We start from the raw sequence: 26,030 nt of genomic DNA on the forward strand, positions 1-26,030 counted from the left end.
TGGAACTGGAATTTATATTAAAGTTGACACTGTTTTGTTATATTTAAATTAACAATTTAAGTATTTTGTCCAAACTGTTCAAAAATTGTAGCTTTAAACTGATAATGTTTACATACAACAACATATTAAATCTAATAAATTATGTATAATATGTTAAAAGTTAAAGACATAATTTTATAAGTAGAAGTAAAAATAGTATTTTAATATTGAAATTTAGTTTATTTATGATTACACTTTAGGTTTGATACTCATTTAACCTTATTAACCAACTTATAATCATTATTAGAAAGACACTACAATTTATCACTTTTAACTATTTACAAAATAGTCTTTAGGTTGTTTAAGTTAAACTAAAATTTATACTTAAGTTGATCCTGTAAGGTTATAGTTAAATGAGTAATTTAAGTATTTTATACAAATTGTTCAAAAGTTGTAGCTTCAAAATGGTAATGGTTTACATACAACAACATATTTGACCTAATAACTTAAGTGTAATATGTTAAAAGTTAAAAACATAACTTTATAAGTATAAGAAAATATATTCTTTTAGTATTGAAATTTAGTTTATATATGATTACACTTTAGTTTTTATATTTATTTAACCATATTAACCAACTTATAATCATTATTATAAAGAAATTGAAAAGTAATGGAAGTTTCAAATGAATGTGGTGACTGGAAAAAAAAAAATAAGAGTTTCAAATGAATGTGATGCAAGAAAAAATGCAAGTTTTATAAGTATATAATGAAGTGTGTTAAGAACTTCCCTAACAACCATGTTGTTTTATGAAAAATCTAAGTTACTTAAGATTTTAAGTTGCTATAGCCAAATTGGAATCTATCAAACTCATTGCACCACAAAATTATAATGATTAGTCAACTAATTAAACTTGCTATTTAACTCGATATTGGACCGTTTGTTTTATAGATTTTATACTTTGTATTTTTGTCATTTATTATAAATTAGTTTTATCACATTTAGAGTTATGAGAAAAAAAAAAAAAAAACCCTGTCATTTTATATTTTGTTTTGTATAAATTGAATGCATAACATTGATTTGAGTCAATCCATGTGAATTCGATCCCTGTTACTATTCCTACAAATTCGTTTTTGTATTGTGTTGTTTATAGATTTTTTATTTGGTAGTATAAAATGAAACTATAAGAGTAGTATAAGGATGATGAGAGTTAATAAGAAACATTCTAAGTAGTTGTTGCATGTTTGATGACCTCTAAATAGAACCATTTAGATAGGACCTTTGAATCAATCAACATTCAGCACATCTAAGACAGCCTCCAAATGGTTAAGAAAACCTATCTTCTCTTAACCATTAAGAGGTTCAAATCATTCGATACTAAATTATTTTGTTTTATCAAACAACTCTTAAAGATGATAATGCCAAGGACCATGAGTGAAACAAAAAAGAAGTTAAAAACTTAGATGAAATTAAAATAGATTAAATACATCAAAAATCATTTCTACACACTAATTTTATATCACAAACGCAAAAATAAATTACAAAAAGGCAAATCTTGATTAAACCTTCTTTGATTCTTGTGCATATCTGGTCAACCTTAGACCAATGACTCGATCGATAAGTGATACACACCTCATCATTTCACGGTGGTTGCAGTGGTGGCGGTGATGGTGAGAGAAGAGGCAAACCTTGAGACGACTGAATGATCGCCGGTCAAACCTTTAGCGGCGGCTATGGCATCCAGGCGGCTCCAGTTTGACTGTCGCTTTGCGACGCTCTCTTTCTCCTTCGTTTCATCTTCCCGGTACCTGACCTGGCACTCCTCGAACAGTGTCTGATCGGCGTCGGAAAATAGTTTCCGGACATTTACAGTCAGACTTTGAACGGCTTGATTCCAGTGACACCGTGTGTTTTTCTCTAATGCCGGAAAGATAATCGGCAAAATCACTTTCCGATTTTGACTTATTAGATTCCTTATATGCTCGTTGTTCCACATGAACAACGCACGCTCTGCCACCTGTTACACCACCGGAAAATTTCGTCATATAAAATTTCCGATTTACAGGAAAAAGAGAAGATATCGGAATGTGTTGTGTGTTACCTGGAAATGAGAGCTATTAAGACAGTGGCCGATCTGCCGGAATAAAGGAACCATACACCGTTCAAACTCCGCCGACTTGGTGGCTTCTAGAATCTCCTCCAATTCGCTAAGATACATGACTTCTTTTGAACTATTAGTCACTGGCCAATACTTGAGTAATCCTCGAATCACCATGTCTGCAAGCTTGAAATCTTTCTCGATGAACTGACCAACACAATACGAGAGTTGCTGATGATACGTAGATAAACATCGGGGCTTGTGGAGGGGGATTAAGACATGAGCCAGAAAAAGCTTATGTTCTTCCTTCAATGGCAGAGCAAACCCGTTGATTATACTCCCCAAAATCTCGAGCAATTCAGCTATTCCGTTGTGTTTTTCTGATTCAAAAATGAAAAGGTAGAAGATGTTGTTGATTGCGTTCCTGATGAACGGACGATGTGCCATGAACTTTCCGTAAATCCGGTGGATGATTGTCTTCAAATACTCCCGTTCTCTTTGATCTTCAGAATCGAAGAGATCAAGCAATCTTAAAACGAAGGAATGATCTATGTATCGTTTTGTAAGCTTAGGATCTGTTTCGGGAGAAGCCACAAATCTAAGAAGGAATTCATACACAACTTGAAGATGCGGCCATGAAGGATCCATTCTGAATTCATCGTCTTCTTGATCGTAAACATCTAGCAGTTTGCTTTCATGAGTAGTAGTATCAGGGAGAGATCGAAACAGATTTGCAGACACCATTTTCGTGATTTCCTGCACTGTAACTTCGTTGAATTTTGAGGAAACTGATGAGACATAATCAACAAGCTCGAGTAGAGTCTGTTTTTTCACATCCTTTTCTTTTGAATTCTTCAACGGATCGCTGAAATCAAACACTACACAACACATATTCAACTTTTTGATGAATAAATTGTGTTTCTCTGAACTTGATACTACTCGAAAACTAGGTAACGCTTCATAAGAACCATGATCCGATACCTGCACCACTTGAATCGCTGCAATTGTACCTGTTTTCTTCCCATGATTTGACTTAACAGTTGAATTACCAGTTTCATTATTCGATTTAGACAAAGATGATGAATTGCTTTTACTCGAACTCATAGCAACCAAATCCGTTTCGTTGTTTCTTTCATTATTGTGTGAGGATTTGGAAGATGGCTTCCTCGGAAGCTTATTTAGTATCTGCTTAATCATATCCCCCACAAAACCCTAATCCCGAAACTTGTTAAACCTCTTTTATTCCCAATCAATCAAAGCATCAACCTCGAAACATCCCAACAGCATTCGTTTCTAGAATCTATTAAGCCAATTCATATTTGAAAACCCTAACAAGAATCAGTTAAGCTCGTACCTTAAAGTCTGTAAGAGTCGAAGTGGATTGACTTTTGGAGGGTTTTGGAGTGCAATCGGATCATGTTGAGGTTCGAATCAGAAGAGAGAAAGCGGAACCTGGAGGTTATGAGTGCAATGATGAGAAGAAGCTTGATGATTTAATGGAAGATTTGGTAAGCGATTATGAAGAACCCTAGAGGAAAGAGGGGAAAAGAGGGTTCTGTGTGATTTCCATTTTGAATTCAAATCAAAATTTGTGTGGAGAGAGAAACAATGGTGTGGACTGAACGAAGACAAAGAAGGATATGAGATTAACGATAAACATTAACAGTAACATTATGTTTTAAATGTAAAAGGACAAAAAGGGGGAAAAAAAATCCAAAATGGTGTTCTTGTTATAGAATAGCATCTTTTAAACAAATATTATAATGTAATAACTAGTTTTATAAAATAGATTTTTTTTAAGTTCATTTTTGTTGAAATCCCATATTTTTCATAAAATAATTATTTTATTTTGTAAAATAGTAATTTCAGTTCAATAAAAAATCAGAAATTATATATGGCTTTTGTGGTAGAGGGCAGGAATCATAAGCAAGTTTGGGGATTGTTTGTTTAAAACTAGGGTTTTTTCCACAAAAATTATCATATATACAATTTTGTTTTGTTTTAGCCGTAATTTTATTTTTGGTTCCTTATTTGTCATTATATTTTAGAAAATATTTTATTTTCGGGTCCTTGGCCAGTCACCAATAGGTTATGATGACGTGTCGATTTCGTATTTTTCTTAGTTTGCATTTAGCCTTAACATTTACGTATGATTTTGCATTTAGCACCAATATTTTTTTGTTCTCTATTTGTCATTATTTTTTAGAAAAAAATTCATTTTAGTCATTTGTCAATCAAGAATAAGTATTTTAAAACGTAATAATTTGAACTGAAAAAGGCAAAAACGGAGGCACAAGTTGAAACTATGACTTCTTTTTTAGGGCGAAACGTGTTAGCCAATAAGTCAATTACTCAATTGCTCTATTTTTTATATTATGAGTGTTTTGTTGAATTTAATATATACATGTATTTTAAAATGAAAGAAAAGGACATGGTGTAAGTTTCGAGTCAGAAATATCTAATAAACGATGTGACATGTTAATCTTTGAGTCAATAAATAATCGAAACTTTGACTTCTCCTTGATGGGTAGGGGTGTTAGCTAGTAAGTTAATGACTCTTTTTTTGTATTATCGGTGTTTGTTGTATTTAAGGTATACATATATTTTAAAATGAAAGAAAATTACCTAGTCTAAGCCTTGATTCCTGTTGGTGACCGACCAATGGCCTAAAAATATAACGCTTTCTAAAATATAATGGTAAATGAGGAACAGAAAATAAAATTTGAACTAAAACAAAACAAGGTTGTATATATAATAACTTTTGTGGCATTAACCCTTAAAACAACATATGTTTTTTATTTTTATAAAGTAGTTTATTAGTTTATGAATAATGTTTGCATAAAAATATTGAATAAGTTAACATGTTTTTCAATATCAAAATAAACTACTTTGTGTGATACTAATAACGTAACGCAATACCCTAAGCTTATGTGGTATGGAGATGATTCCACACATGTGTGGAATCCGACCTAGCAAGTTGTCCCTACGTATGAACACCGACCCCAAGGCCGTGTTGTGGAGTGAATGTCTCTACAGACGAAGACTATGATTGATGAAAGAATGTGACCGTTCAATATGGATTCGTTGGCAATTTAAAATTTTAAACCAAACCACATTTATCTATAAATATCAACATTTTTATACATATTTCACACTACAAACATTTTAAAAGACGAATAATTTTTTACCTTTTTCTTCATTTGATGATGACAATGATGATTTGTTTATTCACATGTTCATGTAAACAACAAGCAAAATGTTGTGTCAAGAATTCGGAAGTGTAAACGTCGGAAGGAGGGCTAGAACTTTGATCAATAGGGATTGTATCGCCGCAAACGAATTTATGATACATGATTACTTTGCCCCTGATAGTTTATACGACCAAGAAAAATTCAAAGAACGTTTTCATGTTAGTAGAAAACTATTCCTGCGTATAGTTAGACATTTGGCATATTAATATGAGTTTTTTCAATTGAGATGAGATGCTAGAGGTAAACGTTGTTTTACTACAATACAAAAATACACAACCGCACTTTGATAATTGGCATACGACATCACGTTAGACGTATCAGATGAGTACTTGAAAATGTCTGAGAGGACGGGTCGAGAATATGCATATTTTTTGTGGGTATAATATAGAGCTTTACTGTAACATATACTTGTTGAAGTCGACATTAATTAATTTTGAACAAATGTATGTCTCACAAGCTAAACGTGGTTTTTTAAGAATGCTTGGTAGCATTGATCGTATGCATTGGTAGTTGACAAATTGTCCCAATGCATGGCGAGGTCAATTCACGCGAGGTGTTCACAACGTATCAACTATTATACTAGAAGGAGTTGTTTCACATGATCTATGGTTTGGCATGCATTCTTTGGTAGGGCGTGGTCAAACAACGACCTGAATGTGCTTGGAGTGTATTCGATGTTTAATAGCATTCTACAGGATAAAGCAAAACATGTCATACGTTGTGAATAGACACAAATATAATTATGGGTATTACCTTGGTGATGGGATATATCTAGAGCACGCTACATTTGTCAAGTCATACTCTCTTACGAACAATGAGAAATGAAAATTATTCAAGTTTGCACATGAATCGACAAGTAAGGATGTAGAACGGGCGTTTGGAGTCCTTAAAAGCAAGTGACACATAATAAAACATTTGGCACGATCATATGATATGGAAAAATTAACGAATGTAATGATTTTATGTGTCATTTTACATAACATGATAACAGAAGAAGAGGGTATGACTATTTGTATGTACAGTTCGAACGATATACTTCATCCACATGCACTAATACAAGTCGACAGCCCGACATACTTTACAAGACTTTTGCCAATACAAAATAGAGAAACACATCACAATCTACGTGACGATTTGACTAAACACATATAGAAAAATCAGTTCAAACAAAATAATAACAATGTGGATGACGACGAGGACGACGAATAGTAGTTTCTCCTTTCTAGCTTAATTTCAATTTTTTTATTAGTAAGTCAAGTTTAAATTTCTATTTTTAAACTTTTATGTATTTTTAATTTGTAATGTAGGTTTTTTAATGTAATCTTTTTTTATTAGTAAAATATTTTTTGTTTCGAAAATTATGTTTTTTATTTAATATAATAGCTAAAATAAAAAATAATTAATTATTGATGATTTGAAGTGGTGTCCATTTCTAAGGCTGAATGGTATGAGAAAGAGTCCCATACGTAAAATCCGATGTGGCAAAGAAACCTAAATGTAAACACCCCCCCCCCAAGGGGCGTAGGCGTCTTGTGAAGTGGTTGGGCCTGCGCTTGATCACGACCAATGAATTATTTTCTTCCCAAACAATAAAAAACAAAGTCGTTGCATGCATATGTTTGTGTATACAAAAAACACAAATTTATTAATTTTTTCAAATGTAAACAATACAACCTAACTATAAATATCAACCATTTTATACACATTTCACATTACAAACATACACAATATCTTTCTATTTACTCATTTTTTCTTTAAATTATGGAGCCAAATCTGTGACATCCCCAAAATCACGGCCAGAATAGACCGATTTTGTTTATGCTTTATAAAAATCAGAGTACTTCATTTTATAAAAAGGTTGCGGAATTTGTTCCCAGAAAAACATGGTAAATACGTTATTAAAACATTTTCGAAGAAACGTATTTATTTCATTTTAAAATGTTTGGGATGTCATCGTTAATACTGAAACATAAGCATAAACAGAACTTACAATGATTTACACTAGTGATCTACATCTCTTTTAAATCTCTCAGTGTAATGTCACTTCACTTCGTCACCTGTGATATACATAAACTGAGTGGGTCAGGTTGGGAAACCTGGTGAGTACATAGGGTTTTCAACCCACAATAATATAATTATTATGTTCAATCAAACAATCAACCCAATTACCCATCCCCATTATCTTCTTTACTCTTTAAGGATTTAACCTAAGAGTCATCTATCCTGCATTCGTTTATTCCGAAGTCCCTTACTTCCAGGGTTATAGGACTGGCACTAAATCCATAGCTGCCAATGTTCGTTCATAAAGCACTAATTCCATAGCTGCTATAGTCTATTCATCGGGTACTAAATCCATAGCTACCAGTCTTTATCTAATAGGTACTAAGTCCATAGCTACCAATGTTCAACAGGTACTAAATCCTTAGCTACCAACGTCTAACTAATAGGTACTAAGTCCATAGCTACCAATTCCCAACAGGTACTAAATCCATAGCTACCAACGTCTAAAAGGTACTAAGTCCATAGCTACCGGTGTTCGTCTCATAGGCACTAAGTCTATAGCTGCCAATATATACTCACGTCATCTTCTATCTCTCATCATTCATCTACCCATCTCGTACCCAACATATTCGTATATATAAAATACGTATACAGTTTAAATCCTTTAAAACATGTATAAAACGTTCATCCAACATAGACAGCAAGTATTCAGATAATATGCACACATAGCACGTAGTTTATATAAAATACTTCATATCTATGTGTAAGATGAAAGAGACCATGCACTCACCTGAGTAGGTGGTGACTCAGTACTCGGACAACGCTTCGATACTCTCAAAACGATATTCCTTCGATAAAACCTAGTACCAATACCACTAGGGTTTAGTTTAACGATAACCGCGACAAATTCATTAGTCCGAGTATTATTAAGTGTTAATAATACTCGATATAATTCATTTTAATAGCCCAAATAATTATTTTAAGGACCTAATAACATTCCTATAATTATATGAAAGCTATATTAAAAATTGCGTAAGCGTAGCACACTTACAGCGAATTTTATCGAAAACCGGAACTTAATTGGAGCAGCGTTTCGAAACCGAAAAACTCCTTTTTCTCGGGACTCCGGGAGCCTCGGGGCTTCCCTAGGGTGCTAAGGGGCTTAACTAGGGTTTAGGGGTGGTTTGGGGTTGTAGAGAGAGAAAGTAGTGAGAGAAAGAGTTGATTTTTAGTGTGAAAAACCGGCTGCCCTCGCACCCCTTTTATAGGTGCGAGGCTTCGCACTACGCGGGGCGTTCAGAAGGTTACGCGGGGCGTAACTTCGGATAAGGGTGCCAGATGGCGAGACCTCGGTGGTGCGTCGTGGCTTCTTCTGGACCGAGAATGGCTAAGCGAACGCGGCGCGTACGAGACCGAACGCTGGGCGTAGCGAGGGGTGACGCGTCACTCATCCGAGGCGACTTCAGCGATCATCATCAGACGGCTGGGAAAGCGCCACGTCAGCGACTTCGTATTAGATCTCGCAAAATCGAGTACAATCTTTAAAAATTCGTAACTTTTGCGTACGATCTCCGTTTTCGACGTTATTTATATCCACGCGAAGGTGGGAACGTACTCTACAACTTTCGTTTAGACTCCGTCAGCTAATTTTGGCTCGATTTTAAATTTTATATTATTAACGGGCCGGGACACGATTGGTCCGTTAAATCCTCATAACTTCTTCATCCGACATCCGTTTTCGCCCATCTTTTTCTCGTTACGCTACTCTCAACGAGATCTTCGATTCTCGTTTAGGTCGTGTCGGCTAAAAACCGCTCGATCAAATATTCGAATTTCGGGCTGTACACTGCTAGTCCGAAACTTCGAAAAATCATAACTTCTTCATACGAAGTCAGATTTGGGCGTTCTTTTTATCGATGTTCTTAGTTTAACATATTCTACGACTTCCGTTTAGATCGCTAAGGCTAAATCTCGCTCTATCGTAAATTTACTATTTACGCTTCCCGGTGCCGTGCCGGTTTTGCCGTAAAACTTCGACGGGCCATAACTTCTTCGTTATAACTCGGATTTCGGCGTTCCTTATATGTACGGAAACCTTGTGACATACTCTACAACTTGGTTAAGATTATTTATTCTAAATAATATTTTGTCGAAAAGTCATTTTCGACTCCTATTGCCTCTAATTTGATTAGCCCGGATTTGCGGGCGTTACAAAATCAAAATAACACACCCACTCCAAATGTAATGCTTGTTTCAGGTATCATTTATTTCTCAAATTTTTAAGGTTTTAGACTGGAACTCGACGAGTTGGGGAGCTCCAACTTGTCGTGTAAGGATCATATTGGACACGGGATTAAGGGTCTACTTGACAAGTTGGAAGGCCCCAACTCGATGAGTAGACGCTGGAAAGGAAAACCCTAAATTTCAGGGCATGTACCATATTTAAAGGCCTTAAGCCTCATTAGTAGCCTCCCTTATAGCCCCCATCGTCCAGAGAAACCCTAGCTCACCCATTTCCTCTCATTATGTGTGTGTGAGCTTGGAGAGTGAATTTTGGTGCTCTTTTGAAAGGAGAGTTAAGAACAACATTTACGGTGTAGATCTAGATTTTGGACAAAAGAGCTTAAGGATTAAGCTCTTAATAGGAAGAAATGTTGGTAGCCGAGTACGTTGGGCGTATAAAGGGTACGTTGCCAGCCCCTCGCTTCCTAGTCAACCGCATAGTATGTCACGCTTACATGTTGAGTACGTACAACGTACTCAGAGAGTTAAGCAGGTTGACTCGGTTGACTTTGACTTTGACAAGGATTTTGACCAAGTTTGACCTAGGGGTATTTGGGTATTTTGAGTTGTAGTCTGAATTTTGGTCATTGTTATTTATAAAGGTGACCGATAGAGTTGGTTTTCGGAGCAACGTATTGTTCAACTTTTTCATCCGTCTGTGAGGTTTGTCTCCTCACTATATCCATGGGTCGAAGGCACCAATGCTGACACATTATCCGGTTATATATAATGCTAGTTGTTATGTGATATATATCTTTTTTGGTGATCGGGTTGAAATACACCCCATAGTGGGTCCCATTATTATATGATCGGGTTAAAATACACCCCAGGACGGGGCCCACTATCGTGTGCCGGTTTGAAATACACCCCAAGGTGGGGCCCACTACGGCATGTTCGAATTGAAATAGGCCCCGGTGTGGGGCTGTAACACCCAGGATTTTGAAACCCAAGAAAGTAAAGGAAACCCTAAATTTAAGAGGGACTCGACGAGTCAAAGGAAGGACTCGGCGAGTCGGAGCGGGATCCGGGTCGATAAGAAAGTGACCGACTCAACGAGTCAGCCATTTGGACTCGGCGAGTCTGGTCTGTGCGAGGAAAACCCTAAATCCGGGGCTTGGAACCTATTTAAACGTCTCAATCTTCTTCCTAGGGCTCCTTTACAGCCTCTCACACCCAGAACGCCGCACCTTAAGCCCCCATGGTGTTCATTCAAGTTTTTAGCCATTTTTGAGTGGTTTTAAGGAAGAAGAAGGAGTGGAAATCTTTGAAGCATCAGGGAGAGGCTTTGGATCTGAAGTTTGGGAAGCATTTCAGAGCATTGGAAGGTATCAATTCGTTTCCCTTCTTTAGATTTTCCTTGGTTATGAGTTTTGAGGCTTTTGAGCCATGTTTAAGACCAATCTTGAGCTTGAGGTCCAGATCTGAGGTTGCTACCTCAGATCCATGCTTGTTTTGGTATGGAATCCCATAAAGTAGCAGCCATTGGGTGGAAATTGGAGTCTCTTGGTCCTAAACCCTAGCTATGGGTGTATTTTGCCTAGATCTCACTCTCTACACGTAAAGTTTGCAACTTTACGTGGGAAATAGGCTTGGGGAGGGTAGATCTACAGTTTGGAGCTCATGCATGACTCGGAAGTCCTCTGCATGTAAGTGGATCTTAGTGGACTCGACGAGTCCTTCGAGTGGACTCGGCGAGTAGCTTGAAGATGAGGAGGAACTCGACGAGTGGGACGAACAGCTCGTCGAGTCGGATGAAGATAGGCATGAACTCGGCGAGTTGGATGAACAACTCGGCGAGTTGGATGAAGATTGTCGTGTGCTCGGCGAGTCTGTTCTTAGACTCGGCGAGTCAGGTCGAGTGGTCCCAAACCCTTCGAGTTAAGACTCGAGTCAGCGAGTCGAGCCAGGACTCAGTGAGTTGGACAGGACAGGAATCGGGAATCAGTAAACTCGGCGAGTCAGGGGCTGACTCGGCGAGTAGAGTCGCGAGTGGAAGGACTCTGGATTTATGAACTCGGCGAGTCAGTAGGGTGACTCAGCGAGTAGGGTTGACCTGGAAGGTTGACTTTGACCAGGACATTGACTTGGACCAGAGTTGACCTGGTTGACCCTTGGAGGTCAGTTAGACTAAGTGTTGGGTGGTTATTGGTAGCTCGGGGAGCTAGCGGAGCAGCAGTTCGGAGTTAGCGGTCAGGTAGCGGTCAAAGGGGTTAGCAGCAGCAGTTCAGCAGTATCAGGTGAGTTTCCCTTTGTATGAATGGGTCGACGGCCATAATGCCGGCCCATGTAGTTATGAGTAGAAGACCCGGGGGTTAGCCCTAGGCACAGTATGCTAGTATGATATTTGGACGAGGTCCAATGACAGAGGGCGGGTGCCCAAGGAGCGGTTTATGTGATAGTTTATACTTGCTGTCTGTGTGATACTTGTATGTGCCTGGTAGGGAGGTGAGAGAGGGCGAGGTCCCGTATCTCACCAATAGCAGAGTGTGGATGGTGTTCCACATTTCAGTAGCAGCAGAGCAGGGGCGAGGCCCAAGTTAGGGAAGGAGTGAGGGTGGGCTGGGCCCGAACCTCACTATCAGAAGGAGTATGGACGAGGTTCCATGACTCATCAGTAGCAGGACTCGGGCGGGGCCCAGAGATAGGCGAGGCCTTAGAGTAAGAGTTGTTAGTATATGTTTAGCTTATGTAATGTTATGTGATACGTTTATGTGCTATTATATGATAGTGGGCGAGGCCCTGTGACAGGCGAGGCCTAAGTGAAACAGATCTGTATCCGAGCGGGGCTCGAAGCCAGGCGGGGCCTGGAGCGGCGGGGCCGTTATAACGGGCGAGGCCCGAAGTAGAAGGGCGAGGCCCAGGATAGCGGGCGTGGCCCAGAATGTGCAGTATGTGTTTTTGCGTGGTATGTGGTAAGGTGGGGAACTCACTAAGCTTCGTGCTTACGGTTTTCAGTTTTGTTTTCAGGTACTTCCGGTAGCGGAGGGAGGAGCTCGGGGTGATCGCATGGCACACACTATAGATTAGTCAACCTGGGAATGATTACTCTGATAATAAACAAGTGTTTTGAAAACTTATACTCAGATTATGTTTTGGAATGATGTCTTTGTTTAAAGTAATGTTTTATTAAAAAGAAATTTTTGGTCTTAAATTTTGGGATGTTACAAGTTGGTATCAGAGCCTTGGTTTGAGGGATTCGGGCATACTCTCGGGTGTGCCTGAACTCAAACTGAGGGGTCGGATAAAAAGTTTTTAAAAGTGAAAAGACAGTTTTGTAAAAAGAATTTTGAGAACGAAAAACAGTTTAAAAAAAAAAAAAGAATTCAGAAAGAAAAGAACTTTGAAAAGAGAAAGGAGGTGTGGTGCATGCAATCAACCGAGCTCAAGTAAGTACCCCAAAATACCCATACAAGTTATATTATGATTATCAGTTGGTGGAACAGCATGCTAGAATAGGACTAAGGATCTAGGGATGATGCCTTATGTGCCTGTTATTTGTGCTTTTGAGCTGCATGATAATGCTGATTAGACAGCAGTAGGATAGCCTGTCTAGGTTATGCCTGAGTATATGAGTTTGTGTTGCATGCTAGTTCAGGTTCTTGCTTGTGTATATGATTGCTTGAGTATGTTATGGTTAGATTTTCCCTTGACCGAATGCTGCCTGCTTTGTGCATTGTGGGATTCTGAGTGATGGGAGTTAGCCATTAGGTGGATACGACACGCCACATGTGATCAGGGTTGAATAATCTCAGAGTGTTGGGATTGGTCCTATTGCGCAGCTCTTGTTTGAGTCCAACCGTTGTAGGAACGAGTCTTATACTTGAAGGATTATCTGAGCCTAGTCACATGTGATGGTATTTAGGTGATGGCTAATTGGCAACACAAGGAGACCTTCAGCAGCTGAGGATTGGTTTGAGTTGAGTCAGAGGTTTCCCTAGGGTAAGCCTAGGATGAGATAGAGCTGGGAGCAGTATTAGTGGATAAGGGACCTGGTGGAGTCAAAGCAATTCCTGAGGAAGGTACGGATAAATGTGGAAGGTAGTATGGGCCCGTACTACTGAAAGCAGAGGATCCTTACTCGATTCAGGAAGGGCAGAGACAAGACCGGGAACCTGGTAGGGCATGTTTGGTCTCGTATCAGTGATGAGTATTCTGATAGTGGTTGTGGTATTTTTGCAGCATGGTGACATTGCGAGAGAGACCAGCGGGCGGATCAGGCGCCGGAGAGGGATCAGGCTCGGGTTCAGGGACCGAGCAGCTCGAGGAGCGGATGAGGGAGTTGATATCAGCTGAGGTTACGCGCAGTATTCAGGCTCAGACTCCTGTGATCTTTGGCACGGTCAAGGAGGGCATACTGGAGATCTTGGAGGAGAGGCTGGGAGCCTTCCGTACTGAGATGATGGCATTGATGGGAGCGCGTACCTTGACGTTTCGAGAGTTCAGAGCCTGCGGGGCCCCAGATTATCATGGAGCTAGGGACCCCATTGCTAGTAGCAGATGGTTGGCTGATGTTGCCAACGCTTTTCGTACGAGCAAGTGTCCCGAGGGGGACAAGGTTAGACTCGCCTCCTGTCTTCTGAAGGACAGAGCGAGGGATTGGTGGGAGGAGATTGGTCATGCTTTGGGGGATGATGCCGCGTTGGACGTGATGACTTGGAGCGATTTCTCGACCAGGTTCAGGGCAGAGTTTTCGCCGATTATTGAGGTGCAGCAGCTGGCACGAGAGTTTCAGGATTTGACGCAGACTACTGAGACTGTGGCGGAGATCACCGCCAAGTTCAGGGAGAGGGCTCTTCTTGTACCGCAGTATGTAGCGGATGAGGAGATGAAGAAGGCTCGGTACCATGAGATGTTGAGGGACGACATCAGGGAGTTCGTGAGCAGGTCCAGCTGTAAGACGCTGGAAGATATGATTTCTCGGGCTAGGGAAAGGGAAATTGATTTGGAGCAGATCCGGAAGAGGAAGCCGGAGGAGGTTCAGGTATCAGCGGGTTCGGGCAAAAGGCCCAAGGGATCGGATTCGAGATCAAGGGATCATCAGGACCGCAGTCGGTGCGGAAAGTGTGGCAGGGCGCACGGGGGCGCGTGCAGGAGTGGTAGCGGTGGTGAGTCTGGTTGCTTCAAGTGCGGTCGGACTGGTCATTTTAGCAGGGATTGTACTGTTACCGCCGCGCAGGGATCAGACATGATATGTTTTCATTGCAACCAGCGGGGCCACAAGAAGGCCCAGTGCCCCAGTTTGTCTTCAGCAGGACGAGTGATGGCACCCGCCCCTGCGACCTTGAGGATCACGGATGGCCGTCAGGGCCGGGCAGAGGCACCTGCAGCAGGGAGCAGGGCTTTCCAGATGACGACTTTGGAGACGCGAGCATCGCCGGACGTTGCAGGTATGCAATTTCCATTCTCAGTTCTTTTATTTTGTGCATGATTTCATTGTTATGGTTCTGCATCATTATCGGTATGAGTATTTTATTTTGATTGGTTGATTGTGATCGAGTTATATGCCATCTGCATACCTTGGATATTTGTATGGTAGTTAGGGGGATGTGCTCTATTGAAGAAGGTTTCGAAGGATGCAGTAACTGTAGCATGCTTGGGAGGGATTTGGTACGTTTCGCTAGTTTAGAGTGGTGCAGTGATTGTGATGGATTGGCTAAATCCCTAGCTATGGCGGGCTTGGGTTCCTCAGTAGATGGGCTATGGAATGGTAGTAAAGATCGGGATCTCTTTGAGTATTGAGCAGCAAGGGATAAGCAGGATCGAAGTGGGGGAGAATTCTCCGGGTGTGCCCAGAGAGGAGTACGCAGACCCAGAACGAGTACGTGACCTCCGAGAGGGAAAAGAAGTAGTTCAACGTTTGATGGATTGAGGATTTCAGGGTTGGGAGTTTGAGAAACTCCATATCAGCTAGCGCGTGGGATGGTAAAGGTTGGTTATGGTTGAGAATTCAGGTTGTGGATTGCCTGAAGGACTCGCGGGAGTCGGAATAAGGATCTTGAGAAGCCAATGGCACGTGGGTGCCTTCGTATTAGCAGTCAGTGGTAGGAAGTGTTGTAAGACTACGGGTAAGCCGTAGCACTCCTTAGTAGTTTCGTTAGCGGAGTCGGGGAGAGGCCCTTTATCTCCTAGTGATCAGGTAGGGATCAGGAATGGGTAGTGGATGAGAGTAGTAGGGAGTTGCCTGTATAGCTCTAGAGAGGTGAGACCTTGGGAGAGGCCGCTCCAGGATATAGTTGGGTGAGACCCGTGGGCGAGGCCCGTATGAGATCAGCAGTGTAGATGAGACCTGGGAGCAGGGTTACTCAGTAGTATGGTTGGGTGAGACCCGAGGGCGAGGCCCGTGAGTTCTTGCAGCACAGGTGGGACCTGGTAAGGACTCTAGTGTCAAGATAGGGGGATCGGGGATCCCAGGTTTGTGGTGCCTGGATGGCAGGATTGTTTGAGCAGTTATAGGTGGTCGAGGTCTCTTTGGAAGTCGCTGAGAGCGACCAGTGATGGTGTTGGGACTAGCTACCGGTGGGAACCGGTAATCCAGTCATTGATAGGTTGGTAGGGACCAGGGCGGTCCCAGTTTATCAGGAAGTCAGTCGAGGAATAGCTGAATTGCCAGTCGGTGGCAGTGCGAGTATGCAGCATATGGTGGAGTTCAGTTAGTTGAGTCGAGGGATGCTCGACACCAAGTGTTGGCAGGAAGGAGTGTCAGTGAGTGCTGACGGTGATGACCCGTCCTGGAAATAGCAGGGAGGTGATGGAGTTAGTGAAGGATAGGACCTTCACAGTGTCAAAGGAAAAGTCGGTAATGAGGCTTGCCTTGGGAAGGCAAGGGATTTACGCAAGGAAAGAAGTGGAGGACCCCTGCGGGATCAGTGTAGTATTCGGTGGAAGACCAGCGCAGGTAGGCGGCTGGTGTTGGGTATTGGAGGCAGACCGTAGGCGGTGGGCCATGGTAAACTTCGAGGACGAAGTTCAGTTCAAGTGGGGGAGAGTTGTAACACCCAGGATTTTGAAACCCAAGAAAGTAAAGGAAACCCTAAATTTAAGAGGGACTCGACGAGTCAAAGGAAGGACTCGGCGAGTCGGAGCGGGATCCGGGTCGATAAGAAAGTGACCGACTCGACGAGTCAGCCATTTGGACTCGGCGAGTCTGGTCTATGCGAGGAAAACCCTAAATCCGGGGCTTGGAACCTATTTAAACATCTCGAGTGGTCCCAAACCCTTCGAGTTAAGACTCGAGTCAGCGAGTCGATCCAGGACTCAGTGAGTTGGACAGGACAGGAATCGGGAATCAGTAAACTCGGCGAGTCAGGGGCTGACTCGGCGAGTAGAGTCGCGAGTGGAAGGACTCTGGATTTATGAACTCGGCGAGTCAGTAGGGTGACTCGGCGAGTAGGGTTGACCTGGAAGGTTGACTTTGACCAGGACATTGACTTGGACCAGAGTTGACCTGGTTGACCCTTGGAGGTCAGTTAGACTAAGTGTTGGGTGGTTATTGGTAGCTCGGGGAGCTAGCGGAGCAGCAGTTCGGAGTTAGCGGTTAGGTAGCGGTCAAAGGGGTTAGCAGCAACAGTTCAGCAGTATCAGGTGAGTTTCCCTTTGTATGAATGGGTCGACGGCCATAATGCCGGCCCATGTAGTTATGAGTAGAAGACCCGGGGGTTAGCCCTAGGCACAGTATGCTAGTATGATATTTGGACGAGGTCCAATGACAGAGGGCGGGTGCCCAAGGAGCGGTTTATGTGATAGTTTATACTTGCTGTCTGTGTGATACTTGTATGTGCCTGGTAGGGAGGTGAGAGAGGGCGAGGTCCCGTATCTCACCAATAGCAGAGTGTGGATGGTGTTCCACATTTCAGTAGCAGCAGAGCAGGGGCGAGGCCCAAGTTAGGGAAGGAGTGAGGGTGGGCTGGGCCCGAACCTCACTATCAGCAGGAGTATGGATGAGGTTCCATGACTCATCAGTAGCAGGACTCGGGCGGGGCCCAAAGATAGGCGAGGCCTTAGAGTAAGAGTTGTTAGTATATGTTTAGCTTATGTAATGTTATGTGATACGTTTATGTGCTATTATATGATAGTGGGCGAGGCCCTGTGACAGGCGAGGCCTAAGTGAAACAGATCTGTATCCGAGCGGGGCTCGAAGCCAGGCGGGGCCTGGAGCGGCGGGGCCGTTATAACGGGCGAGGCCCGAAGTAGAAGGGCGAGGCCCAGGATAGCGGGCGTGGCCCAGAATGTGCAGTATGTGTTTTTGCGTGGTATGTGGTAAGGTGGGGAACTCACTAAGCTTCGTGCTTACGGTTTTCAGTTTTGTTTTCAGGTACTTCCGGTAGCGGAGGGAGGAGCTCGGGGTGATCGCATGGCACACACTATAGATTAGTCAGCCTGGGAATGATTACTCTGATAATAAACAAGTGTTTTGAAAACTTATACTCAGATTATGTTTTGGAATGATGTCTCTGTTTAAAGTAATGTTTTATTAAAAAGAAATTTTTGGTCTTAAATTTTGGGATGTTACAGGGGCCCATATTTGTTTATTTGGGTTGGAATATACCCCAGGGCTAGGCCCAGTTGTGATGTTTGGTATGTGGTAATTCGGGGAACTCACTAAGCTTTGTGCTTACAGTTTATGTAAGTCCCTAATTTGCCCGTGTATCAGTCAGATCCGTTTGATGGTGCGGAATCCCAATCAAACGGATGATGTCAGATCAAATAGAAGAGAAGGAGAAGAAGAATAATATGAATCTTGAATGCATTGATGAATAGAATGATGATCCGGATACTAGAGATTCACACACACTAACACACAATAGTTCTTCTCTCTCTTTGGCCGTAAACTCTCTTCGTGTTCATCAATCTCTACTCCTCACCCTAACACCTCTATTTATACTTGTAGAACATGGGCCGGAAACACATGGGCCGTAAATGAGTTTACGGCCGTAAACTAGACCATAAATTCATAAATATTACAGTAAAATACAATTGCCCATAAAAGTAAAGTATAAACCATATTTTGACCTAACAATCTCCCCCTTGGTTTATAGCTTTCTTTTTTTAATTGACCCAACAAGCTCCCCCTAAAAAGTAGCTGACTCTTCTTGTCAATCTTCAATGAGAGCTTGGCTTTAGCTTTAACCTTCGATTTCTTCACAGCATCAGGATGAACATATGAATCTTCAATGAATGACTTCATCTTGAGCACTTGAGGTTTTCTTCAGAATTTGGCATTGAACGCACATTGGGTGAGGAGGCTTGACGTACTGATTCTTGAAAGATGGCACTTTCAGCTTGAGAATCTTCAGAGAGAACATTAGAGAGAACAAATCTTCTGGATCACTTCAGGAGGTACAAAGATAGCAGCAGACTAATTGAGGAGGCTTCAATGCAATCCGTCACATATTCTTCAATTTCAGCTTCACCTTGCTTCTGGGGTTGAAGGATTGAATGTTGAAAGAATAATCTTCATTTCTTGCTCCTTCGAATGTGAATTCTTCGATGCTCACAGATGAGGCTTTGGCTCAGAAATCTTCAACACAAACTCCATGAGTCTTATCTATACCTGAAATCACTATTCAAGACAAAAACAAAACTAAAAGAAAACTTAGCACACAAATTAAAATAGAAACAAAAATATTTTTTTTGGATTTTTTATTTTTCTGAACAAGAAATAAAACAGAAATAACACTATTTTTGGATTTTTAATTTTTTTATTTTTCTTTGATTTTTGAATTTTTTTTTATTATTTTTATTATTTTCATTATTTTTAATTTTTAATTCTCCCCTAATATTTAAATTAGAAGAAACTATGACAAATTTAACAAAAATAAAAAAGATATCTAACTTTAAGAGTGATTTGGGATCAAAGTTTTTAGACAGCCTTTATCCACTTGTCGGTACCTTTCATATTCACATCTTTGTCTGGTCGATCGTCGGTATTGTTGTCCACTTAAACACGAAAAATTGTGACAAATTTAGGACGTACTATTTGTTACAAGACAAGGTGAACTTAAGTTCCTAAAAATCATATATGATCCTAATTCCTTAGATATTATATCTTAAGGACCATTCATCTGACGACGACCAGGGATATTGTTGTCCACCTAAATTGAGCAGCGAGATCTATAGACAATCTTTGAGTGTTCAATTTTAATTGTACTGGAACATGTTTCCCGCTTCCTGATATGCCCCAGTCATCAAGAACTACCAGAGTACTCCTTACACCGGGTGAGCAGACAACCATTCAGAGAGAGGATAGATTCAGAATTCTATTACTTATTACTTCAGAGGGGTTGAGAAGAAGAAGGTTGCATATGCTGTGTACCAGGTCGGATTAGAAGTCGCGCAAAGGAGACAACATATGGCTAACAGATAAGAAGTATTTCATATATATAGCCTGCAGAGAAATAGAGTTGCATATGTTGTGTACCAGGTCGGATTGGAAGTCACGCAAAGGAGACAACATATGACTAACAGACAGAAAGAAAGAAAATGATATTCTGCAGACCTAATTTATCAGAATTTACCAGTCGCCCCATCCAACCGGAATTAAGGACAGAATCCGCACATCGAGGAAAAGTTAAACCACGGTTCCAAGTACGAGTTCAATTAATGTGACGAGTAGATTCTCATATATATCTCCCTGCTCAACCTATCCGAGCGTCGTATTGTCAGGCTGAACGTATCTAACTAGGTCAAGATTTGTCAAGTCTATAAATTTCCTAAGTTCAACTCTCCCTAGTCAAGTCCATTTAAAAATTTTCGTGCCTACCGACGCATCAAACCAGAGCATAAACCCTTCAACTTTGGGTACGTTACGCAGACTCAGGTTTCCTGTTATCACTTGATAATATCACTTCCCAAAACATCTCTCTCAAGCAGCAAATTTCATAACCAACAATTTTTTAATTTTTTTTAATTTTCTAATGTTTTTGGATTTTATTTATTTATTTATTTATTTGTTTTTATTTCTCCCCCTAAATTTGTGCATGAGAGAGAAACGAAAGTAAATATGCAAATTTAAACTATCCTAAAACAAAAATTTGTCTTTAAAGCGAATCAGCTTAAGAAAAACTCAGGAGTATAGAGAAGAAAACTCAAACTGTAAGTCACCGATTGAATTTGCATCCAGAAGGTCTGAGAATAGAACGCATAATCTCAGAATAGATCCAAAAGTTCTTCACATCGTTAAGCACTAACCCTATGAGTGATCCCTTCCTTTCTTCCCTTCTCGCAAAAGGACACATACTCTCAAGCAAAAGTCTGAATGTTGTACAGTTGAGAGATGTCCCCAATCATATGCCAGGAGTAGCCACTACCAACAAACCGAAGTCTGATGATATGCCTCCATAGTTTCTCCAATACAGAGCGGGATCAGTTGGTCTTTGGAACCCAGTCCATTTTGAAACTGGGTCGACCTTTGTCATCAACGCACGATACTCTCTCCCATGACATATCTTGTTTATCACAAACAGAAGATGTAGAAACGTTAGAAGCATTAGGAGATTTAGGAGAGTGAGCCTTTGGAACCCATTTGTAGTTGGGTTTAATCCATTTCTCTTTCGATCCTATGGGTAGCTCAGTACTTGATTTGGAACTTGAAGCCGACTGCCGAGATGACTTTGGCCTAACCGGTCTTGGCTTCACAGGAGCATCTCTTGAACTGGGCTTGTTGGCTGACATTTCCTTCTTGCCCTTGGGATTCGGATGCTTGTCCTTTGGAGTTTGATTCTTGGCCTTGGGAGTTACATTCTTGGCCTTCTTGGCATTCCAGTCGTCAATGTCTGAACGTGACCTTGAGGGGTTTCTTTTGGAGTATCTCCCTCTTGGCACGTTCTGCCATCCTTGCGCATAGTAGGGAACATATGCGCGATTAGGACAATTTATGGCAATGTGTCCAGGTGTTCCACAGTGAAAGTAAGTATTTTTCTTCACTGTGAAGTTATCTCTTCCTGCCCCTGGTGGCGTATCCTTGCCTTGTCTCTTGCTTTTCCCACACGCACAGTTGCAACAGGCACCCTGTTTAGCTTGAAATGGTGGCCTGTATTTACCAACGACAGTTTGATTAGAAGCAACAGATTCAGAGTTCAAGGGGTCGTTTGTTTGTTTAGAAGAACTCTCCTTGTTCTCATCCTCTATTACTTTACCTGCACAAGAAGTAGCAACATTAGTATCTTCAATATTAATAACTCCTCCTGACACAAATCCAGCTCGTGTGCCATATTGAAGATGTGGCTCCCTGTCAGTTTCGTCCCGTGTCATAGGGATGGATGTGTAGTTATGATTATAAGGAGGAGGTACACTATCATACCCTAGACCCTTGTTTTGATTTTCTTTGAATTTTAATTGGGTTTCATATAAGGACTCGACTGTCTGACTTAACGCAGTATAATTTTTGAAACTGACATCTGTTTTTCCACACTTAATTTTTAAAGCGTCAAGTTCTTCAGTTACAGTAGCAAGTTGTCTCTTAATATAATCATAATTTTCACACTTGTTTCTATACTCTTCCTGAAGCTTCCTAAAGTCCTTGGTTTTTGCTTCTAATTCAGCCTTCAGGGGTTTCTGTCCTTTCCTGAGTTGATATCCTTCATATCTCAGGTCCTCAACTTCTTTTTTAAATAAATCAATTTGTTCCCGAAGAAATTTAATCGTGGCTTCACAAGCTGGAGTACATGTAACTTCAGTGACCGGAATGTTTTCAGAACTCATTGTTTCTCTACACTTCAAAGTATCAAGTTCTTGAATTACATCAGCAAGACTAAGATGATTGAGATCTTTTGTCTTCTTGATGATAGCCACGTTCATATCCCACGATTTCGGAAGTGAATTCAATATCTTTTTGTTTATCTCAGATTTGGTCAAAAAGATCCCAGCAATATTCATCTCAGTAGTAAGTGTAGTAAATCGCTGCAACTGAGTTTCGAGGGTTTCTCCAGGGATATAATCGAACATGTAGAAATTTTGTCTTAACATTTCATGACGACTCTATTTCATGTTTTCAACTCCCTCGTAGACCTTAAAATCAATTAAAAAGCACAACTAAAAACCAAAATCAAACTTAAAAGTCAAACCCTTTGATTATAAACCTCAAAAGTCAACCTTAAAAGTCAAATTTAAAAAGTCAAACTTAAAAGTCAAACCGAAAGCTAAGTTTGAAAATTTAAAAGTCAAAGTTTAAAATCAAAGGTCAAACCTGAAAGTCAAAGTCAAAATGTTAAAATAAAAAGTCAAAAAAAATAAAAATAAAATAAAATAAAATAAAAGTCAAAAAATAAATTATTATTATTTTTATTATTATTATTATTATTATTATTATTATTATTATTATTATTATTATTTATTTTCGATGAAAAAGGAATTTGAAATTAAAAGAAATTTAGTTTTGGGGTTAAAAGTGTAAAAAATGCAAAAAAAAAAGAACCGAGAAGGAGTGTTTTTGAATAAAAGTTGCGAAGGAAAGTAAAAAAAGCGTTGTTGGAGGAATTGGTAAGGCACTGAGTTAATTTCCCAAAGGGGTCGGGCTCGATCCTTGCCAGCTCCAAAATCCAATCCCATTTTTTCTGATGCTTTGTGCGAGGAGTCTGCTGCGAGGCGAAGCTGCTGCGATGTGCGAGGCCGAGACTGCTTCTTGCGAGGCCGCAAACCGAGGCCGTGAACTCCTCGGACCGAAAACCGAGGCCGCAAACACTTCGGAAACCCTAGCTGCTGGCCGCCACCCCCTCGCTGATTACGACCAAAAACACCGTTTTTTCGACTTTGAAGCTCCAAAACTCGATCAAAAACCCTTTTTTATGAAAAACACAAAGAACAAACCCCCCTTATTTTTGCGAGATCTATCCAAAAACGCAAAAATATTTCGAAAATAAGATCAAATAATGCCCCAAATCTGACAAAATTGACTGATACAACTTGGCTCTAATACCAATTGTAAGTCCCTAATTTGCCCGTGTATCAGTCAGATCCGTTTGATGGTGCGGAATCCCAATCAAATGGATGATGTCAGATCAAATAGAAGAGAAGGAGAAGAAGAATAATATTAATCTTGAATGTATTGATGAATAGAATGATGATCCGGATACAAGAGATTCACACACACTAACACACAATAGTTCTTCTCTCTCTTTGGCCGTAAACTTTCTTCGTGTTCATCAATCTCTACTCCTCACCCTAACACCTCTATTTATACTTGTAGAACATGGGCCGGAAACACATGGGCCGTAAATGAGTTTACGGTCGTAAGGTGTTTACGACCGTAAACTAGACCATACATTCATAAATATTACAGTACAATACAATTGCCCATAAAAGTAAAGTATAAACCATATTTTGACCCAACAGTTTATGTTTATGGTTTCAGGTACTTCTGGTTCAAAAGGGATGGGACCGGCATGATGGCACACCATCTTCCCTCATGATTTTCCGCATATTGAATAATTGTAATATGATATTTTGATATTATACTTGTTGATGGTTTTTGAACATGTAATGAATGAAACTGTTGGTCTTTCAAATGAAAAAAAAAATTATCATTGTTTTTTGGGTTGTTACAAGTTGGTATCAAAGCCTTGGTTTGAGGAATTCAGGCACACTTTCGGATGTTTCAGAACTCAAATTGAGGAAATGATAATCTTTTTAAAAGAAAAAAAAAGAAATTTAATTTCTAACAATAATTTACTAAGAAGAAGGGGGTGCGATGTGTGCGATCAGCCAAGCTCAAGTAAGTGGTTCTCAAATTGCACATACCTATGTATTATGATCAGTATGCTTGATATGTGCATTGCATGCTAGATTGGAGCTAAGGATACTTTTAAGAATTATATGATAGAATTACCTGATTTATGTTATGCCTTATAGCCAAGGAGGATTGGATGCTATGTTTTACTTGGAATTGATATTGGCTCCGTTAATTGCTAAGTGTATGCTTTTAAAGTTGTATACGATCAGGAGCATATAGCCCTAGAATGATCGATTTAGCCTCATTTCTTGTTCCTTTTTTGTGGACTTAGGGTAGAATCATCATTTGACAGTCTATATGATTCCATTATGTGTATAACTTGCATGAATAAGGCGACTAGCGGTGTTGATTAAGGCTCTCGGTATGTGAGGGTAGGACTTTAGAATTCCTAGGGAAGTCTAGGATATGTATCTTGTTTAGCATAGGAGTGGTGTATAGTTATAGTATGTTAACCTAGAGGAATCAGGACGACTCTTGAGGAAGGTACAGATAGGTGTGAAAGGTAGTATTGGGCCTGTACTACTGGAACCACAACATCTGTACTAGAGACAAGAACAGACATAGGGACTCTAAGGATACATGTATGTTGTGAGTTCCCTTGAGTTTATGTTGATTCTTTATATGTTTGTGTTTCCATTTGAGTATGGTGATGATCACTCGAGGATGAGGTTCTTTCTCTGGTTCTAGTTCACGTTCTGGCTCAGGCATAAAACCAATTGATGAGAGGCTGCGCGAGTTCATTACGTCCGAGGTCACTCGCGGTATATTGGATAATACTCCTATGATGTTTGGTACTATCAAGAAGGGGATTATGGAGCTTATGGATGAACGGATTAGGTCCTTTCGAGTCGAGATTGTTGCAGGTCAGATTGGAGCGTGGACTCCCTTGTTATGCGAGTTGAAGGCGTGTGGAGCTCCAGTGTTCTTTGGGGCTAAGGACCCCATCGCTAGTCGACACTAGATAACTGACACTGAGAATGCTCAGTAGATGAGTTTTTCCCTGAGGGGGAAAAGGTGGGATTTGCATCCTACCTGCTGAGAGACCGAGCACGAGACTGGTGGGATGAGGTTGGCTGAGTTGTAAGGTCAGCGGCACTCATGACTTGGGAGGATTTTATTTCGATGTTCCAGAAGGAGTTTGCACCAGCTATCGAGGTGCAGCAGCTGGCAAGGGAGTTCCAGGACCTTCGCCAGACTATTGAGACTATGGCAGAGATCACTGCCAGGTTTCGAGAGAGGGATATGTTGGTTCCACAGTACGCTACGGACGAGGAGATGAAGAAGACGAGATACCACAACATATTGAGGGATGACATTAGGGAGTTTGTGAGATTTTCGGGGTGCAACACCCTAAATGATATGATTAAGAAGGCCTTTAAGTGGGAGATTGAGTTGGAGCTTCAGACGAAGCGTAATCCGGAGCAGGTGCAGACAATAGTGGGCCAGGATAAGAGCCCCAAGACTTCAAATTCATGTACCAGGGGCTAGCATGGTTGGGGTCGTTGCGTCAAGTATGGCAAGCCGCATAGTAGGGCATGTCGAGCGGTTGGTTCAGGATGTTTCAGTTGTGGTCATCCGGGTCATATGAGTAAGGACTGCCCCCTGAGTGCTCTAATTTTCTTCCATTCTAACTAGACCGACCATAAAAGCCCGATTTTCCAAGATTAGAAGGAGGGGCAGTGGCGGTGCCTGCAC

The 26,030-nt window shown here is 40.7% G+C and overlaps 1 protein-coding gene across 1 annotated transcript; it reads right to left on the reverse strand.

Annotated features, from left to right (window-relative positions):
• Window positions 1-1,412: 1,412 nt before the first annotated feature.
• LOC145061605 (serine/threonine protein phosphatase 2A 59 kDa regulatory subunit B' gamma isoform-like) lies at window positions 1,413-3,715 on the reverse strand. Its single transcript, XM_079009139.1, has 2 exons — window positions 2,079-3,715; window positions 1,413-1,994 (listed from the first exon to the last, which is right to left on the reverse strand). The coding sequence occupies exons 1-2, from the start codon at window positions 3,270-3,272 to the stop codon at window positions 1,614-1,616; spliced, it is 1,575 nt and encodes a 524-aa protein (XP_078865265.1). The 5' UTR covers window positions 3,273-3,715; the 3' UTR covers window positions 1,413-1,613.
• Window positions 3,716-26,030: the final 22,315 nt, after the last annotated feature.

This window comes from Lactuca serriola, chromosome 7, assembly GCF_051521515.1.
Source record: "Lactuca serriola cultivar US96UC23 chromosome 7, Lser_US96UC23_V15, whole genome shotgun sequence".
In the NCBI taxonomy this organism is placed as follows: Eukaryota; Viridiplantae; Streptophyta; class Magnoliopsida; order Asterales; family Asteraceae; genus Lactuca; species Lactuca serriola.